At 44.9% G+C, this 17,017-nt stretch overlaps 1 protein-coding gene across 4 annotated transcripts in view; it reads right to left on the reverse strand.

Annotated features, from left to right (window-relative positions):
• Positions 1 to 11,534: 11,534 nt before the first annotated feature.
• The window catches only part of LOC146360172 (cullin-9-like), a 97,689-nt gene continuing 92,206 nt past the window's right edge, over positions 11,535 to 17,017 (reverse strand). For all 4 annotated transcript variants that reach the window (XM_084829029.1, XM_084829028.1, XM_084829027.1 and 1 more), the window contains exon 41: positions 11,535 to 16,497. In XM_084829029.1, the coding sequence (XP_084685155.1) occupies positions 16,290 to 16,497 (208 nt within the window). In that variant the 3' untranslated portion in view covers positions 11,535 to 16,289. The remainder of the gene's footprint in view (positions 16,498 to 17,017) is intronic.

Here is a 17,017-nt window from a genome sequence, read left to right on the forward strand (position 1 = left end):
ATAGGTATGTATAGGCTTGCACTGTAAGTTACGTACTGGGGAAAGGAATCTACTCGTACACACATAGACCATGTTAAGCACAAATCCTTTCAATTCCTTTCTTTAGAGCACGCTCCTATGCATGTTTAGAAAGAAAGAAGTTCTACAACTCCCAGCATTCCCTAGCCAGCATGGGTGGCTAGGGAATCCTGGGAGTTGTAGGATTTTTTTTTCCATTTTACCCCCAGGGTTCAAAAGGTTGCAGAGTTGACAAACTAGATTTGGTTAGGGAGCAAAAAAAGGGGTGTGTGTGCATTTTCTATGATAAAGAATTGCTGGCAACTCGGCAAGTCGGGATTCAAAGCAGGGGACCCCCAAGGTTCAGGACAACCCTTTGAAACCTGGGGATAACCTTGCTAAGGGGGTGATCTACACCCCCATTTCCCCACCTATAACCTGCAAAGGCTGTCAAACCAGCCTAGATACAGTCTAGTCTTTCCTGTTACCTTGTATGTTTGACAGCTCAAACATGCAAGGCTCCAGGCAAGGCAAGCCTGTATATTTTTGACAGTTGGTGCTGCACAGTTGCACAACTCTGAAAACCCGATTTTAAAAAAATCAAAACAAATGGGGGGCCACTTGCACACATTCCCCAGGGCCAGAAAATTGCAAAAAAATTATTCTGGCCCCGTTTTGTGCAAATAAAATGAAATAGATTTTGTTCTAAAAAGGCTGCGACTGGCGTTGCAATCAGAAAGTGACGGGGGACTTGGCAGCAGACAAGACGGGTTCTGCCACCAAGTCCCCGGTGATACTGGGTGTAGCTGGCTGGAGGACCAAAGGGGAAGGAAGGGGGAACAACACACGGTGAGCCCAATCTTTGGTTGGGCTCACTGTGGGCTGTTCCAATGATAACACACACTGCGTGACTTATTCCACAGCGTGGATTGTTGTGTCATGCAAACTCAGCCACTGACGGGGCTCACACAATCACTGCAGCTTAAAGAATTCATGGTGGCTTGTTTAAGGTGTGGTCTGTGCTGGGTGCAATTTGAATAATCACCACACAGACGCGGCTTGTCATGCTCTCTGAACCCAGGCAGCATGGCTTCTTGGAGGATTAAACCCTCAAATAACCCAACAACAGCCTAAGGGTTACTGAAGGGATGTTTAACCCTCCAACAAACCATGCCGCCCAAGATCGGACGGCATGACAAGCTGTGCCTGGCCAGTGATTATTCAAATCATGGCTTAAACAAGCCACTGTGGCTTGTTTAAGCTGCAGTAATCATGCAAGCTGGCCCTATGTATTTCAAGCCAATTAATTTTTCTTCCTTGTAATCAGAGAGAGGCCACAGCTCAATGGCATATCACAAGATTTTCATGCAGAAGATCTTAAATTCAATCTCTGAAGTCTTCAGTTAAAGCAGGACCTTGGGTAGCAGTGCTGGGCAAGATGCTTGGCCAAAAACCTGGGAGAGCTGCTACCAGTACTGAGCTAGATGGATTACTGGTATGATATTACTGGTATTACTGGTATATTACTGGTATGGATTACTGGTATGTGAGCCGGTTCTTATATAAATCTTCTGTAAACAATCAATGTGTGTATTTCTGCTAGACATTTTTCAAGTGTTCCTTTTCTTTTAACAAGTTTAGCTCCAAAACTTACTTGCAACCTTACAAGACTTCACCACCTTGCCCTTACATCAAAGGCTCTTCAAATAAGCTATTTCTTCATTTTTGATGTGTTTGTTACATAACAATGGTTCTATGAGGGTGTGCCTCCGAAAACATACATTGCTGTACCTACCTGCCTGCTTAATTAAATCTTTGATGTAATCAGAAAGTGTGGAGTAAAGGAAGCCAACCATTACAAATTGCCAGATAAAGTTTTTATATAAAGAGGCAGAGGAGACAAAGCTACTACAACCTGATGGTTGGTAAAAGCAACAACAGGAAGGAACACAAGAGCCTCAGAAATTAATTCACAAGGAAAGAAATCTATGTTCCTAGAACATGCCAAATATATGGTATCTCTGCTTATCTGGGACATGTAATAAGGATTTGGTAGAGTAGTGGCAGCACATTTTAAATTAGGACCAAACTGAACAGTTAAACTAATCCCATTTCTATTCCAAATTCAGGGCCATGGTAATGTTCCTAGATAAAAAGTGGAGTACTTACTTCACTAGGTCATCTGGCTCTCTGGTAGACCTATACTGCATTCATTTATTGAATCGTTTTTGAAGCCATCTATATTAGGGACTATTACAAAATGACCCCAAAATGATGTGTTAATTATGCATTGTGCAAAGCATCACTCCTCTTTGCTTGATGCAAGCCAACTACCAATCAAATGTATTGGTTGGGCCCACATTCTAGTGATATGAGAATAAGGGCACAATCCAATGGGGATAGTTGGCCACCTCCGGAGGCAACTGAGTATCCAATGCAGGGCAGATGGAGCACGGAGGGGATCTTCTCTGCACTCCGGCCACCCTGCATTAGCTGATGGGTCAGAGCAGGGGGCAGGGAGGAGGCTAGACGGTGCATAGGAAGCATGGTAATGACGCTTCCGCCGTCCCCTCCCCTCCCTGCCCCAGGAACACCTCCCTTTCCCCCGCTCCACTATTATAAGTCCAGAGCAGGGGATGAACTGTGCCTCATATGACGTGGGGGCAGGGAGATGGTTTTCTGGGAACCAACCTCAAAGTGGTGGCTCCAAGGTCTGTTCCCATAAACCAAAAAATCCTATAGCTTTCTAGCTGCTATCTAGCAGACATAGGATTGCTCCCTACGTGTCTCTATATTCACAATATCCACACTATCAACCAGTGGTGTCCTTATAGACAGATCACTATGATATGCCATCTTTGAATGTAGCAACAAAGGTGAACATTTCACCCAATCTAGTATTAAGAAAAGCAGAAGCATGAAATCCAAAACTCAAGAAGTAGAGTGTGCCGATATAATCTCAACTGGAATACCATATTTATAGTGGGGTGTCATATTTCAAGAAGGATGTGACAAATTAGAGAGCACTCAAAGTACAGCTATAAGGATAATCCTTAAAAGCCACCCACTAATAGGACATCACGTGGAAGAACTGAGGTATTTGATCTAAAGGAAGAGAGGAGGCAGCAACTGCTTAAATTACAAACCCTTCAAATTTATAAGAGCAGGAGATCATTCTAAAAGGATGCAGTGATGTGAACTCTCGATTCTTAAAGGTTTTTTTCCTCCCAAGAAAAAGCTGAACCAGACAGTGTTTGTATTCTTCATGATTACTGCAAGTTTGACACTGAATGTGAGTATAACTTAATAGATCATAACTTGGAAAAATGCCTTCCCCAGACTACTTTTATTACCCACTGTTACAGTATACACTGATCCTCCCATTTATTCTTTCTTCCCATCCCAGCCAACAGCTTGGTCACCAGAGACTCTGCATGACTGTTACACAACATTTATGCTTTCACCAGGGTAAATTTCCTGTTGACACATAGTAAGGGGTCTTGGCCCAAATTTAGCTTCTCCATTCTGCTTTAGCTTATTGCCCATATATTTAAGTTGTTCACATGAATACCAAAGAGACATTTATTTATTTATTTATTTATTTATTTATTTAAAATGCCAACAAACTGAGACATGCATGCTTCAGCCTTAGACAATATCATCTGAAGGGAAAGTGGAGATCTTACACAAGAGTGATCAGTCTGGAGATGTGCATACAGCATAGCTCCATCACCGTTGCTCCCCTTTGGGTACTGAAATTAATGGACAAAAACCAGAAGCAGAGGCAGCCTGATTACTGGCACTCCTCAAAAGTGCCCCAGGGCTGCTCTAAAAGGGATATTGCTATACCGTCTTCTTTTAATCAAAAGAACACACCTCTTGCACAAAGTTGAAGGAAAACTGCCTACGGCCCAGAACATACACCTCTATATCTCAGCTGCTGTGGTGGAAGTTCTCCATTCTGCTCAAGCTCATTGCCCAGTTTTCTCACTTTTTCCCCATCGTAGTCTGTGGATCTTGTGACATGCTTCTGCTGCTGTTGCTTGAAATTCTCTACCCATCAGGATGTCTTCACTGCTCCTCAGGGCTAACTTCTTTAACAAAGTTGGAACCACTCAAGCCTCACCTTCTCTCTCCCTCCATTGCCGTTTAACACTCCCATCCCCACTTCCTAATGTCAATCCCCAGCCTTTCCTCAAGCTTTGACTATCTAACAAAGCCACCCACCCCAATTCGTTCATTTACACAGCCTTCAACACAGATTTAGTGCTTTTTTTAAAATGCCAACAAACTGGGACACGTATGCTTCAACCTCGGACAGTACCATCTGAAGGGAACGTGGTGATCTCACACACGGGACATCGGCCTGGAGATGTTCATGCAGCACAGCTCCATCACCACTGCTCCCCTCTGGGCACTGAAGTCAACGGGCAAAAACCAGAAGCAGAGGCACCCACGTTATTGGCACTCCTCAAGAGTGCCCCCGGGCTGCTCTAGAGAGGAGGCCGCTGAACCATCTTCTTTTTTTTAGCCCAAAGGACACACCTCTTCCACGAAGTCGAGGGAAACTGCCCATGGCTCGGAACGCCCACCTCTTTACCTCAGCCGCTTCGGCGGAATAGCACTGCGCCCTGCTCCACGAAGCCAGCTCGGTGACCCACAGGAAACCTATTTTGCGTTCTCCCTCCACACCCACGGCCACCCCTAAAAGACGCCCGGCCATGCCGAGGGCACCCCCACCCCCACGGGAGCGCCCCGAGGCTGGAGAAGCCGCCCCCAGAGCCCCTCCCCCGGCCGGGCCCCTCGGGCAAAACGCGAGGCCCGCCCCCGCCCCATCCCTCCGCCTGCACTGCAGCCGGTCCGAACTCGCCTCTCGCTCGGGCCACCCGCTTTGCAACACCCAGAGGCTGCTTCCGCTCGCGACTGGCCAAACGTCCCGTCAATCGCGCCCCAGGGCATCCTGGGATCTGACATCCCTGCTGCGCCGGGCCTCGTTTCACCACCGCTACCGCCGCCGCCGCCGCCACCACCTTCAGCCCTCGGAGAGAGGAGAGAACTACAGTTCCCACAATGCACCAGCAGGCCAGCCCTTGAGCTGAGGGGGTCCGGGCAGGACCCTTCCCGCAGGGCCCCCTCCCGCTCCCCCAAGTGTTTGGCCGAGGGGTGGTGGCGCCCGCCCCCCCCCCGCTATCCCTGCTCCGCGGGCCAGCCCCTCCCTCGCGCGCTCACCTGGTCCCTGCCGCAGCCGTCGGGGAGGGCGGCGCATCCCCTCCCAGCTGTTCTCCGTCAGTGCGGCACCGGCGCGTAGCTCCTTGCCCTGCCCGCGACCGTCCTGCGCTCGGCCTGCGGCTGTGCCTGCTCCTGTGGGGGCCGCGCGGGGAGCATCCTCCCCCCCTCCCGCACCGGCCTCGGGATGGGTCCGCGGCGGCTGGAGGGAGGCGGTGGTGGTAGGCGGCGGCGGCGGCGCTGGTAGCGGGATTTGCCCACAATGCACCGCGCGCAGCAGCAGCAGCATCAGCCTGACATCAGCTCCAGCCTCCGCAGCGCCGCCCAGCGCCGCCCCGCCCCGCCGGCTTGCACCGGGACCTCAGGTGGCCCACAGGGCACCGGCTCCACCACGCTGCAACAGCCCTGCCCCCCGCCGGCGGCGGCACACGTGCGGTTGCTTTAAGCGCCTCTCCCCACACGGTGTGCCATTCCCACACCCTTCCTCAGTCACACGCTGCAAGCAAGCTCCCCTGCGTACATTTTAAGGTATAGATACTGCAAGATCCTGTTTATACGGACACGTGATAGTAGCCTGACACCACTGGGCACCTTGCAATGATACTTCACAAACCTGCCTTGTGCCATTTTGGTGCTGGAAGAGGCCTATGGAATATACCAGCCCTTTTTGTGTCTCCTCACTTTCTCCATCAAATAAGTTTTATTGTTCAGTCATTAAGTCGTGTCCGACTCTTCGTGACCCCATGGACCATAGCTCACCAGGCCTTCCTGTCCTCCGCTCTCTCCCAGAGTGTGCTCAGGTTCATATTCATTGCCTCGGTTATGCTATCTAGCCTCTCATCCTCTGCCGTCCCCTTCTCCTTTTGCCGTCAATCTTTCCCAGCATCAGGGTCTTTTCCAATTATTTTTCTCTTCGCATTAGGTGGCCCAAATATTTGAGCTTCAGTTTCAGTATCTGTCCTTCCAACGAGCACTCAGGGTTGATTTCCTTTAGGATTGACTGATTTGACCGCCTTGCAGTCCAGGGGACTTGTAAGAGTCTTCTTCAGCACCACAGTTCGAAAGCATCAATTCTTCACCATAATTAAGATGTAAGAAAAGAAGCGAAAACTACATACACAAGATCATAGGAGACGGATAAGCTGTCCCTTTTATTCTCTTGCTTTTAATGGTAGAATTGATGCTTTCAAACTGTGGTGCTGGAGAAGACTCTTACAAGTCCCCTGGACTGCAAGGAGGTCAAATCATTCCATCCTAAAGGAAATCAACCCTGACTGTTCGTTGGAAGGACAGATATTGAAGCTGAAGCTCAAATATTTTGGCCACCTAATGCGAAGAGAAAAATAATTGGAAAAGACCCTGATGCTGGGAAAGATTGACGGCAAAAGGAGAAGGGGACAGTAGGGGATGAGATGACTAGATAGCATCACCGATGCAATGAACATGAACTTGAGCACACTCCGGGAGAGAGCGGAGGACAGGAAGGCCTGGCATGCTATGGTCCATGGAGTCAAGAAGAGTCGGACACGACTTAACAACTGAACAACAACATTATAATGCGGTCCATAGTTCCTGTGTGTGGCGGAAGTAGGGGTTCTGTTCTGCAGTAGTGGGTTATACATGTGTAGGTAACATTGGTGTTTCTATTTAAAACAGTCAAGGCAACATGCAAAAAGTAAGATGTTGCATCATGAAATAGCAGCAATTAAAACTGGGGATAACAGAACAAATTAAAACTAGTTAAAAAGCTCAGAAAACAGTTTTTACATTGTGACCAAACGCAAATACTGAGACAGCATGATTAGAGTCCTTGGGGAAGCCGATTTCAAACCTGAATGACACCATGGACAATGCCTTTTCTAAGCCCCACAAGATTTCACATTATGACAGATCTTAAAGAAAGGGGAGGTTCATATAGTGAATATGGAAGAGAGGAGTTATTCTAGATTAATAAGCATAGATCATATTGTCCTACCATTCTATGTTTGGAGTCCTAAGAAACCAAAACATCAAGAAAAATACGTCTTGGTTTGCTTTTAAGGAGTAGTCCAGATTTCATTACACTGGTCACTTAAAAAAAAAAAAGACTAACAAAAACCCCATAATGAATTCTTCATACATATATTGAAACAAATCTATTTCCCCCAAAGGTAATAAATTATGTTTTCATTTTAGTGAAAAAGAACTCAGCCTAGTATCTGTTTTCAGTGCCACAGCTGTCCTGGAATATATGAAGAAATCAAAGTGCATCTGAGTGCATACAGAGTATCTTTCCTTACCAATGAGCAACAGTGTGTTCCCACATTTAGAATTATGAAGCGAAGCATATGGCATAACTTCAAAAGAGGCTTGAACCTTAGTACTTTAAAAAAAATAATAGTAGTGAGCATGACAGTACACACTCTTTTCTTCTGGCTGTTGGAAATCAAGGAGAGTTAACTGCACCCAGCAGCTGGCTGAGTTTTAATGGGTGCCCTGTTTGCTTTCTCCTCTCACAGGCCTAAGACATTTCTGATTATCCTCTGGTTGAGTGGACACATTACAAACCTCTTTTCTATTTGCTAACTTGAGACATCTTTTTGCTGTTCTCGAACCAGTCTGGCTGGAGCTCAATTCTCTCACTACACTAGAGGTGGAAGGCCTGTGCCCTCCAGATTTTGGACTAAAACTCCAGTCAGCCTGATCACTAGCCATGCTGGCAGGGGCTGATGGAGCTGGAGTTTTAACAACGTCCCATGGGCCACAGGTTCCCCACCCCAACACTACACACTGGTGATGCTGAAGTCAGCAAAAAGGGCCATCACACCTGTGTTGGCAGTTTAGAAGCAAAAGACAGAGAGATGCTACGAGTCCACATCAGAGCCTTTGGACTTGGCTGACCACCTATCTACCCACCCTCCACCAACCTGTGTCACGGCTCAACAAACAGCACCCTTACCAGTAGAAAGCAGGAAAATGGCAGAGATGATCCAACCTTCTGAATCTGATGTCTTCAGATAAGTAAGGCTTAGGGATGACTTACATAACCTTCCCCTTGAGGATCAACCCCCACATTCCACAAAGTGCACAGAATCTGAATTCTACATTCACAGCTATCCATTTATACATCTGAAGTCTGAAAGACGGTAATGTATAAACTGGACAAGGTCTAAGGTGGTATTATAGGCATTCTAGCTTCTTGTTATGGATCACTTCATGGATCACTGCCTTGTTGTGGCGAAGGGGCTTGCATAACTCAGTGAAGCCATAAGCTATGCCGTGCAGGGCCACCCAAGACGGACAGGTCATGGAAGAGAGTTCTGACAAAATGTGGTCCACTGGAGAAGGAAATGGCAACCCAGTATTCTTGCCAAGAAAACCCTATGGAACGTATCACAAGGCTAAAAGAGATGACGCCGGAAGATGAGCCCCTCAGGTCGGAAGGTGTCCAATATACTACTGGGGAAGAGCAGAGGGCATTTCCAAGCAGCGCCAGAAAGAGTGAAGCGGCTGGGCCAAAGCCGACAGGACACTCAGCTGTGGATGTGTCTGGTGATGAAAAGAAAATCCGATGCTGTAACGAACAATATTATTTAGGAACCTGGAATGTCAGATCAATGAATCAAGGTAAGCTGGAGGAGGTCAAACATGAGATGGCAAGACTGAACATCGACATCTTGGGAATCAGCGAACTAAAATGGACAGGCATGGGCGAATTTAATTCAGGTGACCATCATATCTACTACTGTGGGCAAGAAATCCTTAGAAGAAATGGAGTAGCACTCATAGTCAACAAAAGGGTGGAAAAAGCAGTACTGGGGTACAACCTCAAAAACGATAGAATGATCTCAGTACGAATCCAAGGCAAACCATTCAACATCACAGTAATTCAAGTCTATGCCCCAACCACTGATGCCGAAGAAGCTGAGGCTGATCGGTTCTATGAAGACCTACAACACCTTCTAGAACTAACACCAAAAAAAGATGTCCTCTTCATCATAGGGGATTGGAATGCTAAAGTAGGAAGTCAAGAAATCACCGGGATAACAGGCAAGCATGGCCTTGGTGTACAAAATGAAGCAGGACAAAGGCTAATAGAGTTTTGCCAAGAGAACATGCTGATCATAGCAAACACTCTTTTCCAACAGCACAAGAGGCAACTCTATACATGGACATCACCAGATGGTCAATATCGAAATCAGATTGATTATGTCCTTTGCAGCCAAAGATGGAGAAGCTCCATACGGTCAGTAAAAACAAGACCTGGAGCTGACTGTGGCTCAGGTCATGAGCTTCTTGTTGCAAAATTTCGGCTTAAATTGAAGAACGTAGGGAAAACCACTCAACCATTCAGGTATGACCTAAGTCATATCCCTTATGAATATACAGTGGAGGTGAGGAATAGATTTAAGGGATTAGACCTGATAGACAGAGTGACTGAGGAACTATGGACGGAGGTCCGTAACATTGTTCAGGAGGCAGCAACGAAATCCATCCCAAAGAAAAGAAATGCAAGAAAGCCAAGTGGCTGTCTGATGAGGCTTTACAAGTAGCTGACGAAAGAAGGGAAGTGAAAAGCAAGGCAGAAAGGGGAAGATATATCCAACTGAATGCAGAGTTCCAGAGAATAGCAAGGAGAGACAAGAAGGCCTTCTTAAATGAACAATGCAAAGAAATCGAGGAAAACAACAGAATGGGAAAGACTAGAGATCTCTTCAAGAAAATCAGAGATCTCAAGGGAATGTTTTGTGCAAAGACGGGCATGATCAAGGACAAAGAAGGCAGGGACTTAACAGAAGCAGATGAGATTAAGAAGAGGTGGAAAGATTACACAGAAGAACTATACAGGAAAGATCTGAATGTCCCTGATAGCCATGATAGTGCGGTCACTGAACTTGAGCCAGACATCCTCGAGAGTGAAGTCAAGTGGGCCTTAGGAAGCATTAGTAACAACAAAGCTAGCGGAGATGACAGTATTCCAGCTGAGCTATTTAAAATCCTAAAAGATGATGCTGTTAAAGTACTGCACTCAATATGCCAACAAATTTGGAACACTCCACAGTGGCCGCAAGACTGGAAAAGGTCAGTTTACATTCCAATTCCAAAGAAGGGCAACGCCAAAGAGTGTTCAAACTACCGCACAATTGCGCTCATTTCACATGCCAGCAAGGTGATGCTCAAAATCCTACAAGCTAGGCTTCAGCAGTATGTGAACCGAGAACTACCGGAAGTACAAGCTGGTTTTCGAAGAGGCAGAGGAACTAGAGATCAAATTGTCAACATTCGCTGGATCATGGAGAAAGCAAGAGAATTCCAGAAAAACGTCTATTTCTGCTTCATTGACTACGCTAAAGCCTTTGATTGTGTGGATCACAACAAACTCTGGCAAATTCTTAAAGTGATGGGAGTACCTGTCTCCTGAGAAACCTGTACAAGGGCCAAGAAGCAACAGTAAGAACCAGACATGGAACAACCGATTGGTTCCAAATTGGGAAAGGAGTACGACAAGGCTGCATATTGTCACCCTGCTTATTTAACTTATATGCAGAGTACATCATGAGAAATGCCGGGTTGGATGAATCACAGGTCGGAATTAAGATTGCCGGGAGAATTATCAACAACCTCCGATATGCAGACGATACCACCCTAATGGCAGAAAGCGAAGAGGATCTCAAGAGCCTCTTGTTGAGGGTGAAAGAGGAGAGTGCAAAAGCTGGTTTGAAACTCAACATTAAAAAAACGAAGATCATGGCATCTGGCCCCATCACTTCCTGGCATATAGAAGGGGAAGAAATGGAAGCAGTGACAGATTTTACTTTCTTGGGCTCCAAGATCACGGCAGACGGTGACTGTAGCCATGAAATTAAAAAACGCTTGCTCCTTGGGAGGAAAGCTATGGCAAACCTAGACAGCATAGTAAGAAGCAGAGACATCGCCTTGCCGACAAAGGTCCGTCTAATCAAAGCTATGGTTTTCCCAGTAGTAATGTATGGCTGTAAGAGCTGGACTATGAGGAAGGCTGAGCGCCGAAGAATCGATGCTTTCAAACTGTGGTGCTGGAGAAGACTCTTACGAGTCCCCTGGACTGCAAGGAGGTCAAATCAGTCCATCCTAAAGGAAATCAACCCTGAGTGCTCATTGGAAGGACAGATCCTGAAGCTGAAGCTGAAATATTTTGGCCACCTAATGCGAAGAGAAAACTCTCTGGAAAAGACCCTGATGCTGGGAAAGATTGAAGGCAAAAGGAGAAGGGGACGGCAGAGGATGAAATGGCTAGATAGCATCACCGATGCAATGAATATGAACTTGAGCACGATCCGGGAGAGAGCGCAGGACAGGAAGGCCTGACGTGCTATGGTCCATGGGGTCACGAAGAGTCGGACACGACTGAACGACTGAACAACAACAACAAGCTTCTTCTTCAGAGACAGATTATGTTGTGGTGGTGGTGGTGGTGATGATGAACATTTCTATACCACACAATTGTCAAAGCTTTTTGGGCAGCTTACAAAAGACTAACACTTTAAAAATATAAAACATTATATAAAAGCCATTTACATAAAAAAATTAAAACCATCCACAATGAAAATCCCAGAAACGATTAAAACCTTATCATATGCTGTCAAATGCCTGGGGGTAGAGGGAAGTCTTAACCTCGTGCTGAAAGGATGACAATGTTGGTGCCAGGTGAACGTCTCTGGGGAGAGTGTTCCATAATCAGGGAGCCACCACTGAAAACACCCTCCCCCTTGTTGCCATCTTCCAAACCTCCCTTGGAGGAGGCACCTGGAGAGGGCCTCAGATGATGACTGTAACAATGGCTAGGCTCAAATATTCCAGCAGGAACAAATAAACCTGTACATGTAATCAAGGAGTGCACATCCTCGATTACGGTGTCAAGAAGGAAATCTACCAAGTGTACAGACATTTTGGTAGTATCTGAATTCTGCAGCTGCTCTGGGAATGCCAGTTGGCCAAGAACAGGATATGCATCAGCCTTCCCCATCCTGGTACCTTCCAGATATTTTCAGCTACAATTGCCAGCATTCCTGACCATTGATCATGCTAGTGCTGATGAGAGTTGAAGTCCAAAACTTCTGGGGAGTACCAGGTTACGAAAGGCTGATAAACATTTTAAAAATAATAAATAGGTCAGGAGTGGCATCACCAGAGGAATATCATCCAACTCAAGGACATAAAGAGTCACAATGCCTGTTCTTTAGAGCAGGATTGGGCTGAAAGTAGAAATGTGAAAGCCTGGAAAACAACTGGAAAAGTTCAGAAAAAGAATTGTGTCCCCCCCCCCCCCGGATTATTTTTATTTTCTCCCCAGAAAATTGTAACAGCTTTGGATTATGAAATATTTTCTTTGAGAATTTAAGACAAAGTATTGATATATTGTTGGCCAGCCTTTATTCCCTCCAAAATGATTTCTTAAAACTATGTAATAAGAACAGTTTTATAGAAAGACTAGAGATATAAAATGTCTGGAAAAAATGAAGCCACTGGAAAAAATTTCTTTGATCCTCTCTGCAAGATTCCCAGCATCGTTAGTTCTTTAATTCCTTATTAAAATTATTGATCTAAACTATTGTTTACTGAGAAGATATTTATGCTCACTTTCCCAATATGTGAGCAGTCACCATTGCGCATTCTTGACAGCTTGGGTTTTGTTCTATATAGTCCTGTGTTTCTGATGCTGTATCAGTCATTTAATGTAGTTCTAATCTATTCAGACAATAATTACAAATTTACTGAGTTTATTTTAAAAAGTGTTAAAATATAATGATAATTTTACGAGGAAACTAAGTCATACATAAAATAACTTTAGGGACAGAAAGGCTGCTTTATGTTCCTAAAGCAGCCCCACAAAACCTGGTGCCCTCCAGTTATTTTGGACTACAATGCCCAGACCATTCCTGACCATTGGCCATGCTGTTGGAGACTGAGGGGAGCTGAAGTCCAAAATATCTGGAGGGTACCAGGTTGGGGAAGGTGGTCTTAAAGCAACAAAGTGACTTTACATTTGTAAAGAGGACTAAAAAAATAAGTATTGCTTATTTTTCCATTTTTCCTAAATTTACATTCCTCCCCCTCCAAAAGAAATCCCATTTTTTCCATGGCCTCAAAATTTCTGGAAATTTTACATCTCGAGCTGAAAGTAGATCTCCAAATATTTTGGAGTTCAACTCCCAGTATTCTTGACCATTGACCATGCTGGCAGGGGTTTCTGGGAACTGAGGTCCATCTGGAGATCTACTTTCTGCACCCCTGCTTTAGAATTCTCAAAGCTGCCTCTCATAGAATCTTGCAACACTTCATTTTCAGGCTGGTTCAAGATGGTTCAAGTTCTTAAAGCTCTTGGTTTGGAATGTATTATCTGATTCATGAATTCCAAACCAAGAGCTTAAAGTCTAGGAAGCAACCAAAGCAGATACCTTACCTTTCCATTTTTTTAAAAAAAAATGGTCTACCTGCAGTGTAGACTAGCAGGAACAGGAACAGAGCAACTGTTGCTCTTTTGTTCCAATCTGAAGAATGCTCTCTGGCAACTCTTCATGGTTTCTATCTTTTGCAAGCATTTTCAGATTAACAGTTTCTACCACTAAGTAAATGCCTTTAAATCAATGTTTTAAATTAAGCCACTATCTGTCAGGATGGGATCTACCATTCACTAACACATTTCAAAAGCCTGTTTCATTCGTCATACATGCTTCACATCTTTAGGAGCTGAGTAGTGGTACACTGGTGCACAGAAACAGGGGAAGGCAAGGATATGGGAGAATTTGGTGGCAGAGTGTACTGAGTTCTAGAGCTAGGGGGCACAGAAAAATAGGGAACAGAAATACTACATGAAAATGATCCTGAATTAAAAGCCCGAACTTCATTACAAACTTCAAAATTTACAGTTATAATAAATGGGAAAAATGTATGTATTCACAAGACTGACTTACACGACTGGCATTGTTGCATAGTTGTTTGGCGTTTTGTAGAATATGTTGTATTTTTTTAAGGGACTTGGGACCAAACCAGATGTTATGTATGGTTGTCACCAAGAGTAGCAACCCTGTAACTCCTTGGTAATGTCTAGTTTTGGGAGCCAGTGTGGTGTAATAGCTAGAGTGTTGGACTAGGAGTCGGGAGATCCGGGTTCTAGTCCCCACTTGGCCATGGAAGCTCACTGGGTGACTTTGGGCCAGTCACAGACTCTCAGCCCAACCTACCTCACAAGATTGTTGTTGTGAGGCTAAAATGGAGAGGAGGAGGATTATGTACACCGCCTTGAGTAATTAATTACATAATTAATGTAATTAATTAATTAATTAATTAATTAAATAGTATAAAAAGATGAATGATGTGACATTGAACTCATGAGTTCCCCTGCACCCTGCAAACCATGATGCAGGGAAACTGAGCATTACATTGTCACGGGTGTTGTCTTCTTTTATTAGATATTACCAAGGAGATGTGGTGCTGCTCCCAACAGCAAGCCTATACTCCTCATAACATCTATTTTGGCCCTATTTATTTGTATTTATTATTAATTTATATCCTGCCTTTTTTCGTCTTGCATGGAACCCAAGGTGGCTTTGCATGGTCCTCCTCCTCCATTTTATCCTCACAACAACCCTGTGAGGTAGGGTTAGGCTGAGAGTCAGTGACTGGCCCAAAGTTACCCAGTGAGCTTCATGGCTGAGTGAAGACTAGAACCCTGATCTCCCATGTCCCAGTCCAACACTTTAACCACTACACCACACCTGCTCTCAGAACAAGGGTTGGAAACCTACAGAAACAGAATAGAAGAGAGCCATGCTACAGACAGTAATAGAAGAAAAACTGTTTATTTCATAAACAGAAGTTGTATGATCTTGTTCTTTCAGGATTCTTTTTCATTTTTCAAGAAAAGATAAAGCATAATAATCTGAACAATTTCAGCTTCTGCATATATATATATATATATATATATATATATTTATATTATATATATACGAACCCTCTGAACCTCTATATCCTGCAGAATTCCCATCTGCAGGAAGACGATTCCAATGATAACGGAACAAACAAACAAAAAAGATACATAAAACTCACCTCTCAACGAAAGAGATGCACAGAAAACCATGTCCATTCAGAGCACTGGCAACCACAGAACCACCCGTCAGATCTAGAGCAGGGCACTTAAGCTCAGTTTGGGACATTTTGTTTTAACAATTTCACTGGCTCTCATCTCCAAACATACACAATGACCTAAATCACCTAAATTGCCTTATTTTCAGTTGGACAGAAACTTTCTCCCTGTGCACTCAATCCAGTAGAGCGCATTACACAGCAGTGGAGTGAAAAGCTTCACCCTTGGTTTCTAGATCTGTGGTAGAACACAAGTGAGAACTGCTGTGGCAGATAGAGGTCCCAAAGAGATATTGCATGTGTGTATGCACACACAGGCATTGATAGTTCCGTGTTTTTGCCTCGTGGAATATTACTACTGGGAAATAAAAGTCATTGGGCTAAAGCTGGCACTCATAAGGCTGTCGTTAGTCTTTCCTGGGATTTACATCGTCGGGCTAGATTATAAAAACAAGTAGGTTTTGCCAAGGCAGGATTCCTGCATAATAGTAGCAAATGGGCAATAAAGTACAGGGAATACAGGCAAGAGTGGTGTGCAACCTTTCACAGACAATGATGACATGTGGCACACCCTTAACCCCTCAAGGCTGAAGCCAATAATGGGGAAGAGGCAATGGCTGGACTTGTATCTAGACTGGCACCTGGTCTCATTCCCCAGGGAAGAGTATGAAGAAAGCTCGCAGGTCTCGGCTGACCCCCTTTTTGTCAAGAGCTGATGAAGTTCATATGTAACCAGACACAGCAGCCTGTACATTTTATCAAGAGTCACAAGTCAGCCATCTCAAAGCAGAAAGTCCCGTTTGTTGTCAACTACCATAGAGCTCCCTTCCCACCTGACTGAAATCTAGTCCTCTTCCTGCTATTTTGACCAAGACAGATTCAGAGTACAGAGTGCAGCAGGGACAAGGCTGAGTGACAGGCAAGGTTTTACTCCAGAATTCTGGAGTGCCAGAAGCCCAACTCTAATCATAAGCTTCATCTTCGTCTTCAAAAAAGAAAGAATCTCTCTCCAGATTCTCTGATTCATCATCGTAAGAAATATTGTCATCATCAAGATCATCATCATACTCGTCCTGCCACTCAGGGACATACTCCTCATCTTCATCGTCCTCCTCCTCTTTGCCACCATCATCTGTGTCAGGCGAATCAGATCCTTCGTCAAAAATGAGCCTGCATGGAAACAAACCTAGTAGTCAGTGCGCTTTCTTTATTTTTCTGCTGCTCATAGCTTAGCTAAGCCAGTACCTCTAGTATCAGAGCTCTAAATCCCAAAAGCCTTTGGATCTTTCTCCCTCAGCCTGAAACGAGCCACTAATTCAGCCAGAGATGGGCAACTTGTGGCCCTCCACATGTTGGACTGTAAGTGCCATAATCCCTCAAAACTGGCCATGCTGGCTAGGGCTAATGGACATTGAAGACCAACAACATCTGGACAGCCACAAGTCACCCACCCCTGAATTAAGCCTTTTCTTTACAGCTTAAAAGCCAACAACCGTAACAAACACTATCAGATTGTCCAAGGCCTAACAAAACACAACTACCAGATATTTTTAAAGCATTGTTGGGAGTTTCGTGGTTTTGGGAGAACATGACTAGGTCTTCAAACATTTGGACTGCTATCATGACTCCAGCTAGAACTGAATAAATGACACATTTATACATTACAGCGCATAGTGTGTTCCATGTGCTG

The sequence above is a fragment of the Heloderma suspectum genome, chromosome 1, assembly GCF_057233095.1.
Source record: "Heloderma suspectum isolate Gila_16-S chromosome 1, 16-S_ref, whole genome shotgun sequence".
Taxonomy (NCBI): domain Eukaryota; kingdom Metazoa; phylum Chordata; class Lepidosauria; order Squamata; family Helodermatidae; genus Heloderma; species Heloderma suspectum.